General features: G+C 39.6%; 1 protein-coding gene across 10 annotated transcripts in view; it reads left to right on the top strand.

Moving 5' to 3' along the window:
* adgrl3.1 (adhesion G protein-coupled receptor L3.1) overlaps positions 1–14,987 on the top strand; it is a 117,921-nt gene extending 102,934 nt beyond the window's left edge. For 2 of the 10 annotated variants that reach the window (XM_040024426.1, XM_040024425.1), the window contains 7 exons: positions 2,919–3,087; positions 4,479–4,658; positions 5,837–5,930; positions 9,770–9,898; positions 10,505–10,522; positions 11,019–11,321; positions 12,294–14,987. In XM_040024426.1, coding sequence (XP_039880360.1) covers positions 2,919–3,087; positions 4,479–4,658; positions 5,837–5,930; positions 9,770–9,898; positions 10,505–10,522; positions 11,019–11,321; positions 12,294–12,937 — 1,537 coding nt within the window. In that variant the 3' untranslated portion in view covers positions 12,938–14,987. The remainder of the gene's footprint in view (positions 1–2,918; positions 3,088–4,478; positions 4,659–5,836; positions 5,931–9,769; positions 9,899–10,504; positions 10,523–11,018; positions 11,322–12,293) is intronic. The other 8 variants (XM_040024434.1, XM_040024433.1, XM_040024430.1 and 5 more) reach the window with 7 other exon arrangements.
* Positions 14,988–17,725: the final 2,738 nt, after the last annotated feature.

Genomic DNA, 17,725 nt, shown 5'->3' with positions numbered 1-17,725 from the left:
GAACAGAAAAGAGCCAAAATCCAAAGAGCTTTCAATGTCATTCAAGAAGTCTGGAGAACTATTCCTGAAGACTAATTAAAGAATTAAAACTTGCATAAGAGAGTTCAGGCTATGTTAAAGAATAAAGGTCGGCGTAATGGATATTCACTTCACTTTGTACAAACGTCGTTTTCGCCTTTTATACTGTATGTGTGTTTGCACACGTTTCATTAAATCACTTCAACTATTCAACTTCTTCCTATTTCCTAGCAAAATACAGAGAAATGAGGCATAACTCTAAATTTTCGCGCAGTACTGTTGCTGCAGATGGTTAGCTTAGCTTAACATAAGACTCGAATAGGGTTGAAACACTAAGCCTGGCGCTGCCCAATGGTAACAAAAGCTACAAGTTGATACCTTTAGTTCAGTTAAAGCCTTTATGTTTTGTTGTTTGTATAATTTATATATACGGTAAGTGGAAGCATAAACACAAATTATGGAGGTAAGGTACAATACTCTTTCTCAGCCAAGAGAGACACAATCTCTGAATTTATCCTCTCGCATTGTTGGTTTCAGTTTGTTTTGTTTATGGAGTCAGCGAAAGGCTATAACATGGTAATTAGTGAGCTTTAGAATGTTACCTTTGGACAGAACCAGGAGTATTGTTTTTACACTAAGCTCATTAGCTGCTGGCTCCGACTTCATCATGGCTGCACAAACACAAGAGTGGCATCAATCTTCACATTCATCTCTGCAAGAAAGTGAGCACATTTCCCAAAAAGTCGAACTATTCAATTAATTCTACATTTTTATGCTACCCTGTCGCATGGAGCGCCTTTCACCTTTATCTTACATAATTTTGAGACGCTACCCTCTAAATTCTTCAAATCATTATTCTCAGGCATGTCCCTATTATTCAAGAGACCCTTAGAGAGTGCCACTGAAATATGACTTCACTTCCATTAAATACTGAAACTCTTTCTACCAAGCTAACTAATCGGGATTGTGTCATTTCTTGTTCGAGTCCAGCTCAAGACAAAAAAGGCTCAGTCTAATTCAAACAATATGCCTTGGCTCAGAGTTCAACGCGTATCCGAGCTCAGAATTTATAATGTAAATCCCAAAAATGACTCGGTTCTCATATCATTTAAATATTACTGCCAATGGAGGCAGTTTTTAAGTAGGACTTCAAGCAGGAAGTGTTTCAGAAGCAAAGGCGAAGCCAGCTGATCTTTGCTTTAGTGCAGTTCAGGAAAAAGTACTCTAATAAGAAAAAATCTGATGAAAGATGGAAATCAAAGAATCGTTTAAAACACGATGCTTTGGATCTTTCCCCCCTCTTCTTAATGACTTTCCTTAGTCTTTCTGAGAACACTGAAGGCTGTCTAGATTTTAATCTATTTCACTTCATTAGTCATGTCTTATTGTGGTTCATTTATTCGTTAATCACCATCATGCTCTTTTTGTCTTATTTTTTTCTTCCTTTTGTTTTCTTTGTCTCTCTAACTCCAAGCCATCGTAAGTTATCTTTGTTGTGGATTGGCTCTGGTAAGGCCACTCTCCAATCAGTGTTGTCTTCCTAGAGACATTTTGTTTGGTTTGCTTGTTATTCATGTGTCTGTGGAGTCTTCCTGTAGTCTATGCACACACCTAAATTAACCGTGAACCTGTCTTGTAAAATGGATTTCTTGTTCATGTGTGATTTGTGAGGTCCTGTGACCTATAGACCTAATGTGCTATTGAAATATTATAAAGGTGAGATGTGAATTCATGGAAACAGAGCTGAGAGAGAAACCATGACTCAAGGGAACGCTGGAGGAAGAGGTGAAATGGTGGGATGGAAAAGAGAGATGAGCATACCCTTTATTGAAGAGGGTCGTCAGACGAGCTTTATTGGAGGTTCTGTCTCGCCTGAATGGTGCCACAGAGGGAAACATCGAATCAATCACCTTAGTCTCACTCACTTACTCTCCTCCTCTGTCTGTCTTCCTTCCTCATGACTCTCCTAATATCTCTCCCGCTGCGTTTTTTCACTCTCTCTATCTCCATTCCTGCTCTTTCTTTTCTTGCCGGTTTTCTTTGTCTCTATCACTTGTGTTAGAGGTGATCACTGCCCAGTCAGCCAATCAAATTAACAGCTATCATCTCGGCTCTGGCAGACACAAATCTATGACCTTTAGTGGGAAATGTCATTTATAATGGCCGTAATGTCCCTCTGCTTACTGCCCGATGAAGACACTCACGTGGACACGCACACACACACACACACACACACACACACACACACACACATTCTCAGACAAGGACTTACGATGCATACACATGCCTCCACATGACCAAGTTTCTCTGACATTTGGCCTTTATGACTCACTTCTTCATAGCCTTTATTTGAAATGAAGGTTTGCAGCCTTAAAAACTTTTATCAAATCTACTCCCATTAAACTGTTATAGTCACAAGTGCGCTAACAGACTTCAGGACCTACTTCTGCCTGAAAATGATTTTTTACCTCCTGTCATATACTTTGACTGAGAAAGTTTGGCTGCAGCTTGGGAAAAGTGTGCTCGGTGAAGAATGCTTTTCTTCGTGATACCCGTGGCTGACGTCAGCTCGCTTATAACCTCTCCTCGCTCTCTGGAGATTGGATCTAAATGAAAAGATCCACTCGCACTGCCTCCTCTAAACCCTTTTATAAGGCTTTAATTCTTTTAAGCAAAACTCCCGCTGTTTTCTCCAGTCTACTCCTACAGTGTTGGGGCTCATAATGAACCCTTTCTAACCCCTCTACCGTCTCATGGTCCCTCATGCGTCAGCCTTGACTGATTAGTTTTTTCACCACGGGAGGAAAAGACAAACTTCTCATGTTTGAATTTCATTTGATAATGACACACAGTAACAAGACGAGCATTTCTCATTTTTCACTGTTTCTCTTCTCATGTAGGTCCTGGGTGATCGGGGCCATAGCTCTGCTGTGTCTGCTCGGTCTGACCTGGGCGTTCGGGCTAATGTACATCAACGAGAGCACCGTGATCATGGCCTACCTTTTCACCATCTTCAACTCTCTGCAGGGCATGTTTATCTTCATCTTCCACTGCATACTGCAGAAAAAGGTGAGGCACAAAGCTAGACAGAAGCTGCCAGTGTGACAGACACATACAAACACACACAGAGGCACACATGCGAGCCAGAAACGATCAACAGGGACACCAAAAATATCTGCAGAGCTGTCACAGAGGTTTGATTGGTCATTCAGTATCCCTACTGCTCAATTCTCTCACCTTTTCATTCTTGCTACCTAACACTCTCTTTCGCTGTCACTGTCTGTCTTGCCTTGAGGCAGCAGGTAACAAACTGAGTTGCTTGTCTTACTTCTTCTAGCAGCAGCAAAGAAAGTTTTCCATCATCAGGCAGGGTCATCGCACCTGAAATAGCATGTTATACACTTTGATAATATTCAGCTCTAATTATTTTAAATATTGGACCCAGGAAGAGGACATGCATGAGTGTTTTGAAGTCTAATTGGCTGAAACTTTAAGTAATTTCCTCAAGTGAGTTTTATGATTTTATGACTCACATTAACACACGGTTCGCCTTTCAATTCCTCTATAATTTAAAAAAAACAAAAAAAACAAGCTCTTCAGTTTTTGTTTTTTTTTTGGGTTTACTTGGCCTAAAGGATTACTGGCATTTGTGAGCACATGTGTGTATGTTTTTTTTATACTTGAGTTATGTGTGGCTTCCAGGAAGAGCCTACACACACCGGGATACTTTTACAGTCTCCCACACACTGTCAGTGCCTGGGACTCCAGAAGAGGAGTAGGATATGGAAAGAAGATTCATCAAATGCTTAATACTCTCATCTGGCTGCCATCCCACAGACAATTTTTAGTTTCAAGTGCATGACCAGTAAACAAGTGTGGTGTGTGTGCACAGTATACTTAGGTATGTGCTAGGTCACGGGATCAGGTATCCAGAGAGATGTCCTCAGAACAATGATGAGGTTTTCTTTGGCTGCGACCCAACTTGGTTTCTCCCAAGACGCATGGAGCAACTCACCACACAGCTGTTCAAACAGAGCATGTGGCAATATATGCCTGCCAGTCCAACGAGCTTGTTAAAAAGCAATTACAGTCGTATTTGTTCTAACTTGATTGGGATCTAAATGCAGATGTTCTGTGTGTACAAGTGCATCACATGTCCCCCTAAGGAATATGTCCATTTTAGATGAATATGTGGCAGCTTGGGGAGGATGTTGATGGGGGAAAGTTTATGGAGCTAATCTTCTAATGTCTAAATTTATGGGTTTAGTGTTTGCACAAGGAAGTTGAGTAGAAGAAGAGTTTGTCTCTTCTTTCTCGGCCTGTCATCTTGAAAATATGCATCATTATGTGCAACGTCAAAGCAAAAACATCAATCAATTCCCCCTCTTTTGTACGCGCTGGCTGAGAGTGCATTTACAGTTTCTGCCGCTTTTTTCCTCCTCCCACCATCTGGGGCCCAGGTGCGTAAAGAGTACGGCAAATGTCTGCGCACCCACTGCTGCAGCGGCAAGAGCGTGGAGACTTCTATATCCTCCTCCAGTAAAACCACCACCTCGCGGACCCCGGGCCGCTACTCCACAGGCTCACAGGTGAGCTTACCTGCCTGCACACCTGGACGCTACAGCACAGCAGATTCTCAGGTGAGGCCAGATAACGCCATGAGGGTTTTGGGTCATCGCTGTTCACTTTCAACTCGTCTCATATTTTAGGCAAACACATTAAATGCGACTTTAAGTTGGAATGGCATTCGGTTTATTTTGGGGCTTTAAATTAGAGATGCACCGATCAGTCGGCTACTATATCCGATCAAGGGTATAACCGATTTCGCTGCCATCCACCACAGCCGATAGTGCACCTTAGACAACAAAAACAACTGTAATTGCTGTGCAGATATATTACTTTTGTGAAGCAAAATGTAATATCTTATAAGCTGTAAATGTGTCTGGCTTCCTCATACTGCTAACTCAGTTGCCAGTAATCTACCAGTGTAGCCATCTGCCATGTACTCTTTTTCATAGTTCTGCCAATCCATTAGTAATTTCAGAACTCTCTTTTCTGCAATAAGAGCAAAGTCAGAGTAACTTTTGTTTAGCATTTATTAGCTCCAACTCTGACACGATCTGCCCAGCTCAGTTGGCATCATATACTGTTGTTGGCACTGTTTGCCAGTAAATGAAGAAGCTCAATATTGTGTCCAGTAACCTGGAGCACTTGATTATGCGTTTGTTGGAGTGGGAGTGATAGTAGGTTCAGTAACCTGATGTCGTACTGGAAAACATTGACTGTTTCAAAAACTTTTCTATGTTTTATTATGAGCAAAAATGGAAATTCTCCACGAAAGAAAGGTTAGAAAACATAGCATAGTAAAGAAAAATGCAATAGTCCAGTAAAATTACATTCAGTGCATCTCTACTTAAAATATGGATGTTTTGTTGAAAGTGTGAGATCCAAAACCCTGACTGTGACAGACAATGTTGCTTAAAAAAATGTATATGGAGTACAAAAGACACTGATGTATGATTTTTTTTCCCTGCCTGTTTCTCTTTTGTCGGATGTTGCTTTGGGTTTTTTTCCCCCATTTACTGCCTCTCCTGCACTAATTTGATCCTCTTTTTTTTTTGCCAATCGCCTCCCATATATTATACTTTCTCACTATATTTCTCTCCCTTCTTTGTTGTCGTGTCCTTTCTCCCTTGATCTGTTGCTGGCTCTTCCTTTGATTTCTTTTCCCTTGCATTTTATTGTTTCCCCTCTACGAATTTGCCCATACCGTCTCTACCCTTTTCTTTCTTTCTCGCTTCTTTTCTCATGTGTATAGAGTCGTATCAGGCGGATGTGGAATGACACTGTGAGGAAACAGGAGTCCTCCTTCATCACTGGAGACATCAACAGCTCTGCTACGCTCAACAGAGGTAACCACGGGATACCTACAATTTGCATCCTCATCACTGTCACCCTATCTGCTTTATTAATAGCAGGAGGCACAGGCAGCATACGCTGTCATTTAGCAAAGTAGCTGCGGTCCAGACTACCGATAATGGTATTTTGTTCTTGAAGATCGGAAGATTAGCAGGATAGTGTAAATATCGCTTACTTATTTTTGCTGCTTCAAAAGCTGCTTTTTCGCAGGAAGGAGAGGTCTGGGCAGGCTCCCGTCAAAACTGAAACTACTTTATTGTCACAATATTAAATCTACAGAGTGAAGCGCTAACTGTGCTGTAGCACCAATCTTCTTTTTGCAAGGACAGATGTTTCTTTAACTGCTGTAGGTTTGAATCCTTTAAGTTAGTATGTGTTAAGGACTTAAACTAAACACCATAACACCTTTGTTATAATATAGTGTGCTATGCAGATTAATGCTATATTTTTAGATGAATTCACAGCATTACTCATCACATAGCATCCCGTTTCATTTTAAGTAGAGCGAAACTTTGCAGGATTTGCACCTAAGAATTTGTACGCTATTGTAGTCTCAAACCTTTTAAATGAATAAGCCCAGTTCAGTGTATCCCTACTTTATTTAGAGCTGTGTATTGCAGTCCCTTCAGAGTAGGACAGTGTAATGGACTGTAGGAATGAACTCAATGGGTATGGCTATCCGAGGGCTAGGGTAATGAGGGCATAGATACCCAAATGGCCACACAGTTTGAAATACGTGCACACACACACACACATAAGAGAACACATGCTGCCATTTGTTAGACTCTAAGCTGAGGTGTGGCCCTCACTTTCTTCAGGCCACTAATAAGCTGTTAGCATGACAGATTGATACTAAAGCAGACATGGTGCGTGTCAGCGCTTGAATTATCACACACTTAGTGAGGCAGGGCTTAAGACTCCCGCACCTCCTCCTTCCCTCACACTTTAAAGAATGCCACACGGAGCTACTTAGCCAGTAGATGTTGAAATAACTACATGCTTTGACTTATTGGATAACGGTGGAATGGAATAAATTGGATTGTCAGATAAGAGACCGACTTCTTGTTATGCCCAGGTCATTTAAGTTATAATGAAGAAGAGAGACCTACATAGCAATGACCAAAAAAAAGGTTCTGTGGTATGCTCAGGAGTCAGTTTTTAGTATGTGGCTGTTTTTCATTTTAGTGAAACTCAAACACTCTATGATATTCTCAATTAATTCAAAATGTAGCTGTTACTTAATGTAAAAAAAGATTAAAAAAGGGGGGTGTGGGTTGCAAATCCAAGGTATGCACTTCATCTGGAACCCTAGCAGTAAAAGATAATTGTCTATCAGCTAATACTGTTTTCACATGTGTATTTAATAAACTCTGACAGTACCAGCTTACAATAACAGAGTCAGACTAAAGAAGCTGTACACTGAAAAAAATTGATTGGCCATCTCTTGGATTTATGTAAGCATCTTGTGTGTATTTAACACAATTGCCTCATGCTTTAAAGTGAAGTGTAACTATATAGTGTAGAAACTACATTATATGCAGAGAGGCTAGATTAAATTCTTCATATCATGTTCGAGTGAAGTAAGTCAATAATATAGCAATGTTAAATCTTGCGACACTGCACAGGATTTCATGCCCCAGCCCCCCTGCAACCAGGATAAAGATAGAAGGATGGTAGTTGTTGTAGATCCATTCAATTTTTATGGTAACCAGACTCTAGACTTTGTTGAACATTATGTAATATGAAGACAACATGTAGTATTTAAGTGACCGAGTAGTACTGGGGTAAAAGTTATTGAATAGTGTTAAAATAAAATGACAAAATTGTGAAGGATTAAAATATTCCAAGAGCTTTAACTTACTTCATCTAAACATGTTTCAATCGCGTTTTATCAACACAAAATGCACAGGTTTATTAAATATAAATAAGTTGTGTTGATTTAACTCAGTTGTTTAAGTTTCTGCCAAAGCAAAACATTTGTGTGAAACCAGTGTCCACTACTGAATTAAGTAAATCCAACATGGCCTTTTTTCAGTGTAGTTATATTACTTAGTGTATGTGGCAACGCTTTCACAGAGTCTGTTGTAAAACAGGCGCATCACTGAGCTACATGCCACATTGATTGTTTGGAGGCTTGACCAGAAGGAGAAAAAAAAGGGAATCATTTTCTCTTTGGTTCATTTGTGCAGTAACAACATTAGGAGATGCTATACACACATTTTCAAGCAACCTAAATTTTTTGTCATGGCCAACTAAACACCTTGCGTAAGCCAGAAACTAGGAAGGTTAAAGTGAGGCTATATATATATATATATATCAACAATAGTTCCAGTAGCTTGAGACTAATGACGTCACATCACATAATCAACCAGTAAATAACTCATGCATTCACGTAGCAGTGGCTGACTTTTGGCAGCACCGAGAAAAGGAGGGATCAGTTCAAGTAATTAAAGATAACAGATCCTTAACGTGATTTCCATTTCAGTGTGTCCAGCTATGACAAATTTCCCTCCACCTTTACCATTTTGCAGCAGATTGATGTGTCAGAGCTTACAATTTCTTACGCCATAATTTTTAGTTTTGATGAATAATTTGTGTAGTCATACATTTGAAAGGATCTAGAATGCATATATTCCCTTTTTTTTGAATATGACAATATTTGACTTATGTAGTTCTTAAATGCTGGGTTATAATGGCATAGGAATCATAAGTTTATAGTTTACATTGTGTAGAAATGAGAAAAAAATGCCTTAGGGAAGTGAAAAGTTGCTGTGCCCCTATATTTTTCATAGATTTACTAGCCTTCAGACATGATTTTACTGGGTACGGGATGCATCCATATAATGGTAGATGTAGCTAGTTTACATAACCATAAGTTCAGATCCCACACAGTCAGTGACAACTGTATAATATTAGCAAGATTGCATTTGAAGCCGCTAGAAAGAGCAGAAAAGAAAAGCAAAAAGAAAAACTGCATGATGCAGACTCTCCACTAGGTCGTCACATACACAGTGGTTGGTCATGTATAATACCATCTCTGCACCTCATTAGTGGTGCTGCTAACGTACTAAAAGGAAAAGGAAACTATGATAAAGATAATTATTTCTTATCATGTTTTGCTTTGAGTTTATGCTGAAACCACAGAGATATTTGAACCTGTTTTTCCCCTCTCTGTTTTAAAGCTATATGACATGCACAGACAGCAGTAGCACAGCCTGCTTCATACAGTGTCAATAGTATCATGAGGATGAATGCATAAGAGCTGTCGTGCCCATTTGTTGCCTGTATTTTTTGCATTGTCTTAATGTGTATATGAGCAGTCTCTCAGAAAATGCACTGAAAACACTTTCTGTGGCCCCTTTGTCCATTAACTGTCCTGTAGTCATGCTTCTCTGCTCAAGCGTATTGAACTGCAGCACAGTCTGCTCCAAGCTATGGCACTCTCTCTTTGTCTCTCTCTCTCTGTCTCCTTCTCCCTTTCCCTCCCTCAGCCTGTATGCAATGGCTGCAAGAATGACTTGTCAAGCTTTTTCTTGCCTTTCTCCCTGAACTGTTAGCCTGTTTGATTTACTTGTCCTCTTCTCTCCCTCTTTCTTCCACACACTCACTCTCCATCTCGCTCTCCCTTCTTCTTTTTTCCTTCTTGCTTACTTCCACTCTGCAATGGCTACATGTTCTCTCCTTTAACCTCTATCTCCACTCTGTTTTTTTTTTTCTTCTCCTGAGTGCTTCTCTCTTTTTCTCTCTTGACTTGGCTGTTGCTTTTCCTCTCTCCTCCTCTCTCGACTTGGCTATTGCTTTTCCTCTCTCTTTCTCTATCTGCCTGTACCAGGAGCCATGGCTAATCATCTTATAACTAATGCTCTCCTTCGTCCCCATGGTACTAACAATCCTTATAACACGCTCCTGGGGGACTCGGCAGTCTATAACAACCCAGCTGTGGGCATGTACAACACCCAAGGTGTGGCTGATGTTCCATTTATGAACAACATTTTTAAATGTAGCATAGAGTTGCTTTATTTTATCTATTTATTGATTTAGTTTGCATGGTTCTTTCAGTTTAAAAGGTGCTTTCTATTTTGATGCATGCATGTTATGGTTCCCAAGTGAGATGATCAATGACACTGAAATGTACATATATGCATACAACTCTATCTAAATTACTATTTGCAGATTTGCTATATCTTAAAAAAGCTACTTGGGAACCATGAAATATTTCTTATATATTACATTTTATATGAATGTTAGATTTACTTTTATTTTTATTTTTACATGCATGTGTCATTTTGGCCTTGTGTTGCTTGTGCAACAGCATGTGTCTGCATATGCTTAATATCTACATTTATAGCATTTTAAATATGATTCTTATGCTGTTTCTTTCTCTGTCTTTATAACAAAACACAGATATTTTGTTCTGTAATCATTATGTAAGATTTTTGTGTTTAAAACTTGCCTTTAGTTGTTGAGCAATTGTTGATGTAACGGTGGCTGAAATGTGTTTCTGTCAATGTCTAAAATCACATCTGTGTTTCTCTTCTCTCTCTCTCTCCCTCATGCTGTCCATTAGCACCATACCGAGACACAAGTATGGACTACATTATTACTCAAACTACTTCAGCTACATAATTATTTTTCTTGAATTTAAAGCAATTTAATGTTTTAAATCCAACCTATGCAAAACCTTTTTTCCCCAAAAAGTTTTCCAGTCGATATAGAGTATCTATAGTACCGGTATTAGTCGACCAGCAGGGAGATGAGATGTGATAATAACTCCTGTATAATTACTAGAAGTTCTACTTAAAACATTTTTCAGTGAAATTTTAACTTTTCTTTTTGTATTGTTGTAGCGCTAGCAGCAATTGAAAAAGAAGAGTACTTATGAAGATTCTCCTTAATGAATTATGGACGCTTGAAGCATTTTTCTTTCCAAGAAATTTATCATTGCTAATTTTTAATCCTCAATTCACAGCACCCACTACGATGTGAAACAATAATTAAAATCTTTCATTTGTAAAAAACCACTTGGGAGTTGTTTTTTTCTTACATCTTAATAATTAGCACTTTTTAAAATTGTTTCTCAGAGGGCATCCTGAACAACGCAAGAGACTCCAGTGTTATGGATACACTCCCTCTTAATGGTAACCATGCCAACAACTACAGCATGGCGAGCAGTGAGTACTTGAGCGACTGTGTCCAGATCCTCGACCGTAGCGCCGGCTACGGCACCCACGGCAACCACAAGGAGACAACTCTAGAGAAGAAGATCCTCAAGGAGCTGACGTCCAACTATATCCCATCTTACCTCAACAATCATGAGAGAGCAACCACGGAGCGCAATCACAACCTCATGAACAAACTGGTGAACAGCAGCATGGCCAATGGAGGTGAATGTGGTTTCATTTATATAATTGAAGGTTTTGATAAACAGATGTAAATATTTAGATTTATTAAGTGGCACTGCTTGTTAACTCACTACAACAAAAATAGTCTTAGAGTAATTATAAATGCGTGTAAACACTTTTTATTTGTTTCTGTGGGTGAATGAGTAGAATCTGGGTTTTTATCTGGTTACAATGATTTATGCAGACAGGTGATTATTAAACTGAATTAAGTAAAAGCCTGTCATTTATAATGATTTGCAGTAACCCTTCCTTCTGAGGGTTCAGGTGAACTCAACAAAACAGCACAATAGAAGTGGTGAGCAACATATTAAAATCTACAATAATTATTATTTCTAACAGACAGCTTAAACAACTGCGACATATAATCACAGCTGATATGTCAATACCAAACTTTTACACTTTTGGCAGCTATTGTGAAGCGTAGATTTACCTGAAGTTGATCCTTTTTCCTTTTGCTTTGCCTGTCTGACATTTGGTAGTGGGCCGATCTAGCAGATAGTAGTTTTTTGGGTGTTTTTTGTTTTTTTTTTACTGGATAACAGACATATGATGCTGGCGAAAATGGCACTGTTGAAAGTGGTGAGCTCAAGTAAAACTGTAATTTCGAAAGCAAGACAACCTGGACAATGACATCAAAGGAGCTGACATCCTTTAAATCGCTCTCTTTGGGTCAGGTGTCACATAGCAGGACTAATTTAATCTGTTGTTAATTTCTGAAAATTAGAGTGGGGACTTTAAACTTCACAGAGTGAATGGGTTAAATGCAGAGAGGAATTTCCCCACGGGGGTCAATAAAGTATACAATTTAAAAAATGAAATACTTGTTTTACTAGTAATGCTAAAGTTTCTGCCTTGGGTAGCAGTGGCAGTGCTTTTTGTTCAAAATGATTTAACGTCAGTGGGCTAACATGTTGAGATGTGTGGTGTAATATGATTCTTGCCTGGTTCTTCCAGGGAGCCTGGCAGGGGGCAGCAGCAGCAGCAGCAGCAGTGGAGTTGGTGGATGTGTGGGAGGCAGTAAAGAGGACAATGGCCCCATGGTACTAGACAACTCTGTAGCCTTCCCCCATGAGGAGAACCTGGGTTTGGAGATTATCAGAGAGGAGTCCAATGCACCTCTCCTGCCGCCACGGCCTCCTCCGCCAGACAGCCACCCCCCGCCGCCGCCGCCTCCTCACAGTTTCTCCCGGCCACGGCGCATTCCTCAAGAGACCAGCGAGAGCTTTTTTCCCCTGCTGACAAACGAGCACACTGATGAGCACACGCACTCACCAAACCACAGAGACTCACTCTACACCAGCATGCCAGTGCTGACGGACCTCCCAGATGGGCAGATGAATGGTTTAACAGATGGAGAGGAAGACAGCTCCGGGGAGCTACAGCCCTGTAAGAGTGCTACTGCTCCTGAACTGGATGATGTCTATTATAAGAGCATGCCAAACTTGGGCTCCAGGAATCACCTTCACGAGCTGCAGAGCTACTACCACATGGGCCGTGGTGGCAGTGATGGATATATGGTCTCTGGGAGCAAGGATGAGTCCGATTCATCACCCGAGGAGCCGCCTGTAGACCCTTCTCACCTGGTTACCAGTCTATAGAGGCAGTCGAGACTTCTGTCCCTCCCCAGCCCACCTTTACACTTTCAACCTTTCAGTGAAAACATTCTGTGTTGTTGACTGACAGACTGAGCTGGCCCGACCCTGGATTGAGGTACTGTGTGTAACATTAACGGCGGCCCATGACAATATGATTGAGACATCACTGGCCAGTTAAAAGCAGGGATTGAATGTACTGTCATAAAAGGTGCAGACTGAGAGGGCAGCTCTAAAAGACTTTTTGTGAACATCAAGCCAGAATGGAATGTTTGAACTCAGAACAGAAAAGGAACGGGGAGGGATTCTGTAATTTTACCGTACCTGTTACTTTTATTTGGAATCTTCGGATTGACCGTAGCCCTACAAGTTTACCAATATGGACCTCTAGCAGATTATAGCATATAGTCTCCACTACCACCACAACAGGGCCCAGGCCCCCAGCCCTGGGTGAAAAGAGCTGCCTGTCTGTTTGTCTGTATGTCTGTCTGTCTGTCTAACTCTTAAAGACGCATACGTTGGATGACGTTTCCACGACAATAAAGGGTAGAGCAGGACGTCAGACTCTGGTGTTCACAGCATAAACTGGCCCCAAAGAAGCACCGCTACCTGCCAATCAAGTGAAGGATGTATGATATATGCCCTCACTAACAATCACCCAAAAAAAAGAAAAAAAAAAAAAAAGAAAAGAAAAGAAAAAGAACCACTGATATTATTTGGGCGGCTGAACTGTAACCATATCAAACTGATGTTCGAAGTTCTCTTCCTGTTCGTATCTGCTAAACTGGAGTTGTGTCTGGGCTGGTGTAACATTCCTGCAAGTCGTAGTGACAGCGGCTACTGTGTATTTCACTGAAAACAAAGAAGGAAGATCATATTACAACAGACTGAAGTGAAAAAAAAAGTTCTGTTTCTTCTCCTTTCTTCTGTAAAAGTTTTCCGTTATCAAAGGATTATGAAGAAATCACAAACTGTTTCTATGTATTGTACAGAATCCAGATACAGATACAAATGTTGCATATGACCAAGTCTTTTATTTTATAATCCTAAGTTGCAAACCTTTTGTGTGTGAAAACGTTCTGAAATGCAATGATATGTTCGGTTCACGAGAGGACTGCAGAACGAGCAAGAAACAATCTTTCATGTCACTCTCTCGTAATGCAGAGGCGGTCAAGCACTCCTTAATTAATACGCATATACCCTACGCACACTTCATCCTGGTCCTTTTTATAGCAACACCACTGTCACGTACATTTTGCAAATTAGTTGTTACTATATACTTTGCCACTTGTGTAGATTTAAACCAAGCAGGAAACTGAAGTAGTTAAGAGACGAAGGAAGTGATTACTATGGAAATGCTACATTTTAGACTTTTGATGGAAGAGGATCTCATCTCATTTTGACCCTGCGCGAGGGGCCTCGGTGTGAAAAATTACAAAGACGCCAGATTTAAGACGTAGCACAAAAATAGTTTTTAAAAACATATCCTCTGCCAAATATTCTAGCAACTGATAATACCTTACAGTGCTGTTTGAGATCTTATTGTACAGAAAAATGCTCAGAGAATCTACTATTTTACAAAGGGGTCAGTCTTACCAATGAAATATCATGGCTACACCATATTTGTGTACTGAAAATGTGAAAAATCTGCACACAAGAGCACTGTCCAATGTGGAAAGCCAATGTTTACTTATTTAGCAGGAAAATGAATAAGTGTATGAAGTGTAGCTTGCACATGTATTCCACAAACCCCGCCATGTCCCCAAGAGAGAAATTATTTATTTATCAGTTTATTGGTTTAAATACAGCAAAACAAGCTCAGAGGAAAGAAAGCTGGCAGGAGTAAATAAAGTGGCACGGGGTTTGTTTTTTTTAATTTTTTTAATTTTTTGGGTTTTTCATTTCTTTTTTTAAATTATTATGATCTTGATTATTATTACAATATTACTGCTAATTATTTATTCTTTTTGTATGGGTTCCACGTTGAATGATCTCATAACTAATATTTGTTGTAACAGTGAAAGTTGTTTGCCAACAAATAAATTACTGACATAGCTTTGCGGGTTTCTGCCTCTTGAGTGTTTTCAGTGATTATGCTGAAATTAAACACAAACACAGAGTTAAACCCATCACTGTTTTCACTTCAGATGTGTGTTTCTGACCATTTGGTGAGACTGAGTATGCAAACATCTCGCTGCATGCATTTGGATCTGGTTCTCAGGTGAAATTCTGCTTTTTCGATCTGTCAGAAAAGCTTCTGCCAGTTAAAACTTTTGCGTGCCATAGCTGAGTGTGTGGGAAGTTTACAGAATCATATTAGGCAATTTATTTTTGAAGACTTCTTTCTGTCAGTGAATACATTAGTTCTCCATTGTTTGGAGATTAACATATATTTACATATTCTATACATATAAAGGACTGAACCTCAAGGGTAATGTGATTGATGAATAATTACTTTCACAAAAACTAAGTGTGATATGAACCTCTGCAAGTAACCCATGGTGATCACGCTACCAGCAGAAACTCACTGCTGCACATTTTTCTCTCCCTGTCTATCAAAGTGGAAATCAGTTAATATTTTAAATTGGTCCAGCTTTCTTCCAAGTTTATTCGGTCCATACACAATATAAACAAAAGTACTGGATCACATACACAATACACTTGCAGTTGCTTCCTGGCCTTGGATGCCACAAAGCTCCCAGCACACAGCTTTTGTACTGATGTTAATGCCAAAGGAGGTTTGGAACCGTACATTTACACTGGAAATAAAATGTTTGTTTTGTTTTGTCACTCAAGGTCATTGAATTAACCTGTCAAATCACATAAAAAATATTTCTCTACATTGTCAGTTTTAAAGAGTCCTCTGTAGTTTCTTTGATGTTATTTCGGTAAAATTCTCTATTCTTTCAGGTTAATTCAGTGGCTTGTCATTGAATCAAACATTTTAGAGTACAAAACAGCCAATTTCTTCAGAGTTACTTTACACACTTGAGTGCAACAACTTTTTAAAGTAAATCTAATTTTTATGTTTTCTTAAAATAGCACAAATGACTCAAGTAAACCTAAAAAACCTAATTTGTTCAGTAAACCCAGTTTGGGTTTGAGTAGCTATGGTTTCTGAAAGCTTTCACTTTGTATAAATACCAGTAAAGTTGATCTTAGAATATCTAGAAAAATATCTAATATAAAAAATGATAAATCTAATATCTAAGGAAAATTTCCCTTATTGAGTTGCTGACATCCTTTTATTATATCACGCTCAAATTCATTGTGCTCTTAGATCAATCTATTCCTAGACAAATGTTTTTAAAGATAGGCTGCATGGCTAAGTGCTCAAGTTTATAAGCCTGTGGCAATGGCACTGGATTCAAAGATTCCCATTTAAAAAAACAGACTACTTGTTTGTCTTTTGCAAACTAAAGTTCGTAGTCCTGTCTTTGTAAAAGTTCAGGTCTTCACATTACATTTTGGATTTTGCTCAATTGTCAAGGTCCTTCCCAGTAGCTGCATCATAGCCAGAATTGTGTTGGTCTACTTGTATATGTAGTTTTTTCCATGTAGTCTGTTCCCTCTACATTTACACAGTTCCACCCACTTAATGTGGTGAAGTTGCTAACTTGTCCTTAGGGCCCATGTGCTTAGTGTTGCCCAGCAATAGAAATTCTTAATGATTCCCTGGGTGGACTTTGGTAAACCCCACTGAGGAATGGCTAGTTACCTTCTCCAGCTAGTGTAGTCTCTAGAGGGCAGGAGTGAGAAGATTCAACATCCTCTAATTTGGCAACAGGCCTAAGAGTGTGTATGAAGTTAATTTGTAAACAACCTGTTGGCTATGTTCTGCTGTTACACACACACACACACACACACACACACACACACACACACTTACAGTCCTTTTGATTGTTTCTCTCCTTACTTTTTTTTTTTTTTTTACACACAAGTTATAAACTGATTTGTATTGAGTGAAATAAGTATTTGATCTCTTAGAATTCTGGCTCTCAGAATTAAAATGTATCAATCAATCAACTTTATTATGTGTATAAAGCACAACTGTCCACAGAATCAATTTCTTTTATTCCAAACTCTCCACCACCATAAGCAAGACCAAAGAGCTGTCAAAGGACATCAAGGAAAACATGGTAGATCTGCTTGAATGGGATACAAGGGTGTTAGCAAGAAGCTTGAAGCTGACAACTATCAGTGTGATTATTTAGAAGTGGAAGAAATATTAAATGACGATCAATCACCTTCAGTCTGGAGCTCAATGCAGGTTCTTGCTTCATGGAGTGAAGATGATTACGGGAAAGGTGTTAAATTAACCCATACATACATGGGAAGAGCTTGTTAGTTATCGGAAGGCAGTTGGAAAACCAGCCACAGTACACAGTTGGTAACACATTACACTGTAATGGACTGAAATCCTGCAGCATCTGCAAAGTCCTCCACTTAAGAAGCCACATGCAGAGGCCAATTTAAAGTTTGCCAGTGAACATATAAATTATTGAGAGAGGGCATGGCAAAAATTGCTGTGATCAGATGAAAGCATAGTTCTTTGGCATTCGTGCAGCCTGCCATATCTTGAGGAAGCGCAATACTGAGTATGACCCAATGACCACCATCCCCACAGTCAAGCACGGAGATGGAAACATTGGAGTTGCCAAGCAGCAGCCAAGAAACCTAAAGGATTTTGAGTGTTTCTGTAAAGACAAAGGTCCAAAATCCCTGATGAGATGTGTGCAAACCTGGTGACCACCTACAAGAAACATCATGTTTTACTTGTGGATCAAATGCTAT

This window comes from Simochromis diagramma, unplaced genomic scaffold, assembly GCF_900408965.1.
Source record: "Simochromis diagramma unplaced genomic scaffold, fSimDia1.1 OVJJ01000302.1, whole genome shotgun sequence".
Classification (NCBI taxonomy): Eukaryota; Metazoa; Chordata; class Actinopteri; order Cichliformes; family Cichlidae; genus Simochromis; species Simochromis diagramma.
Note: the sequence above shows the minus strand (reverse complement) of the source record. Positions and strands in the feature narration are given on the sequence as shown.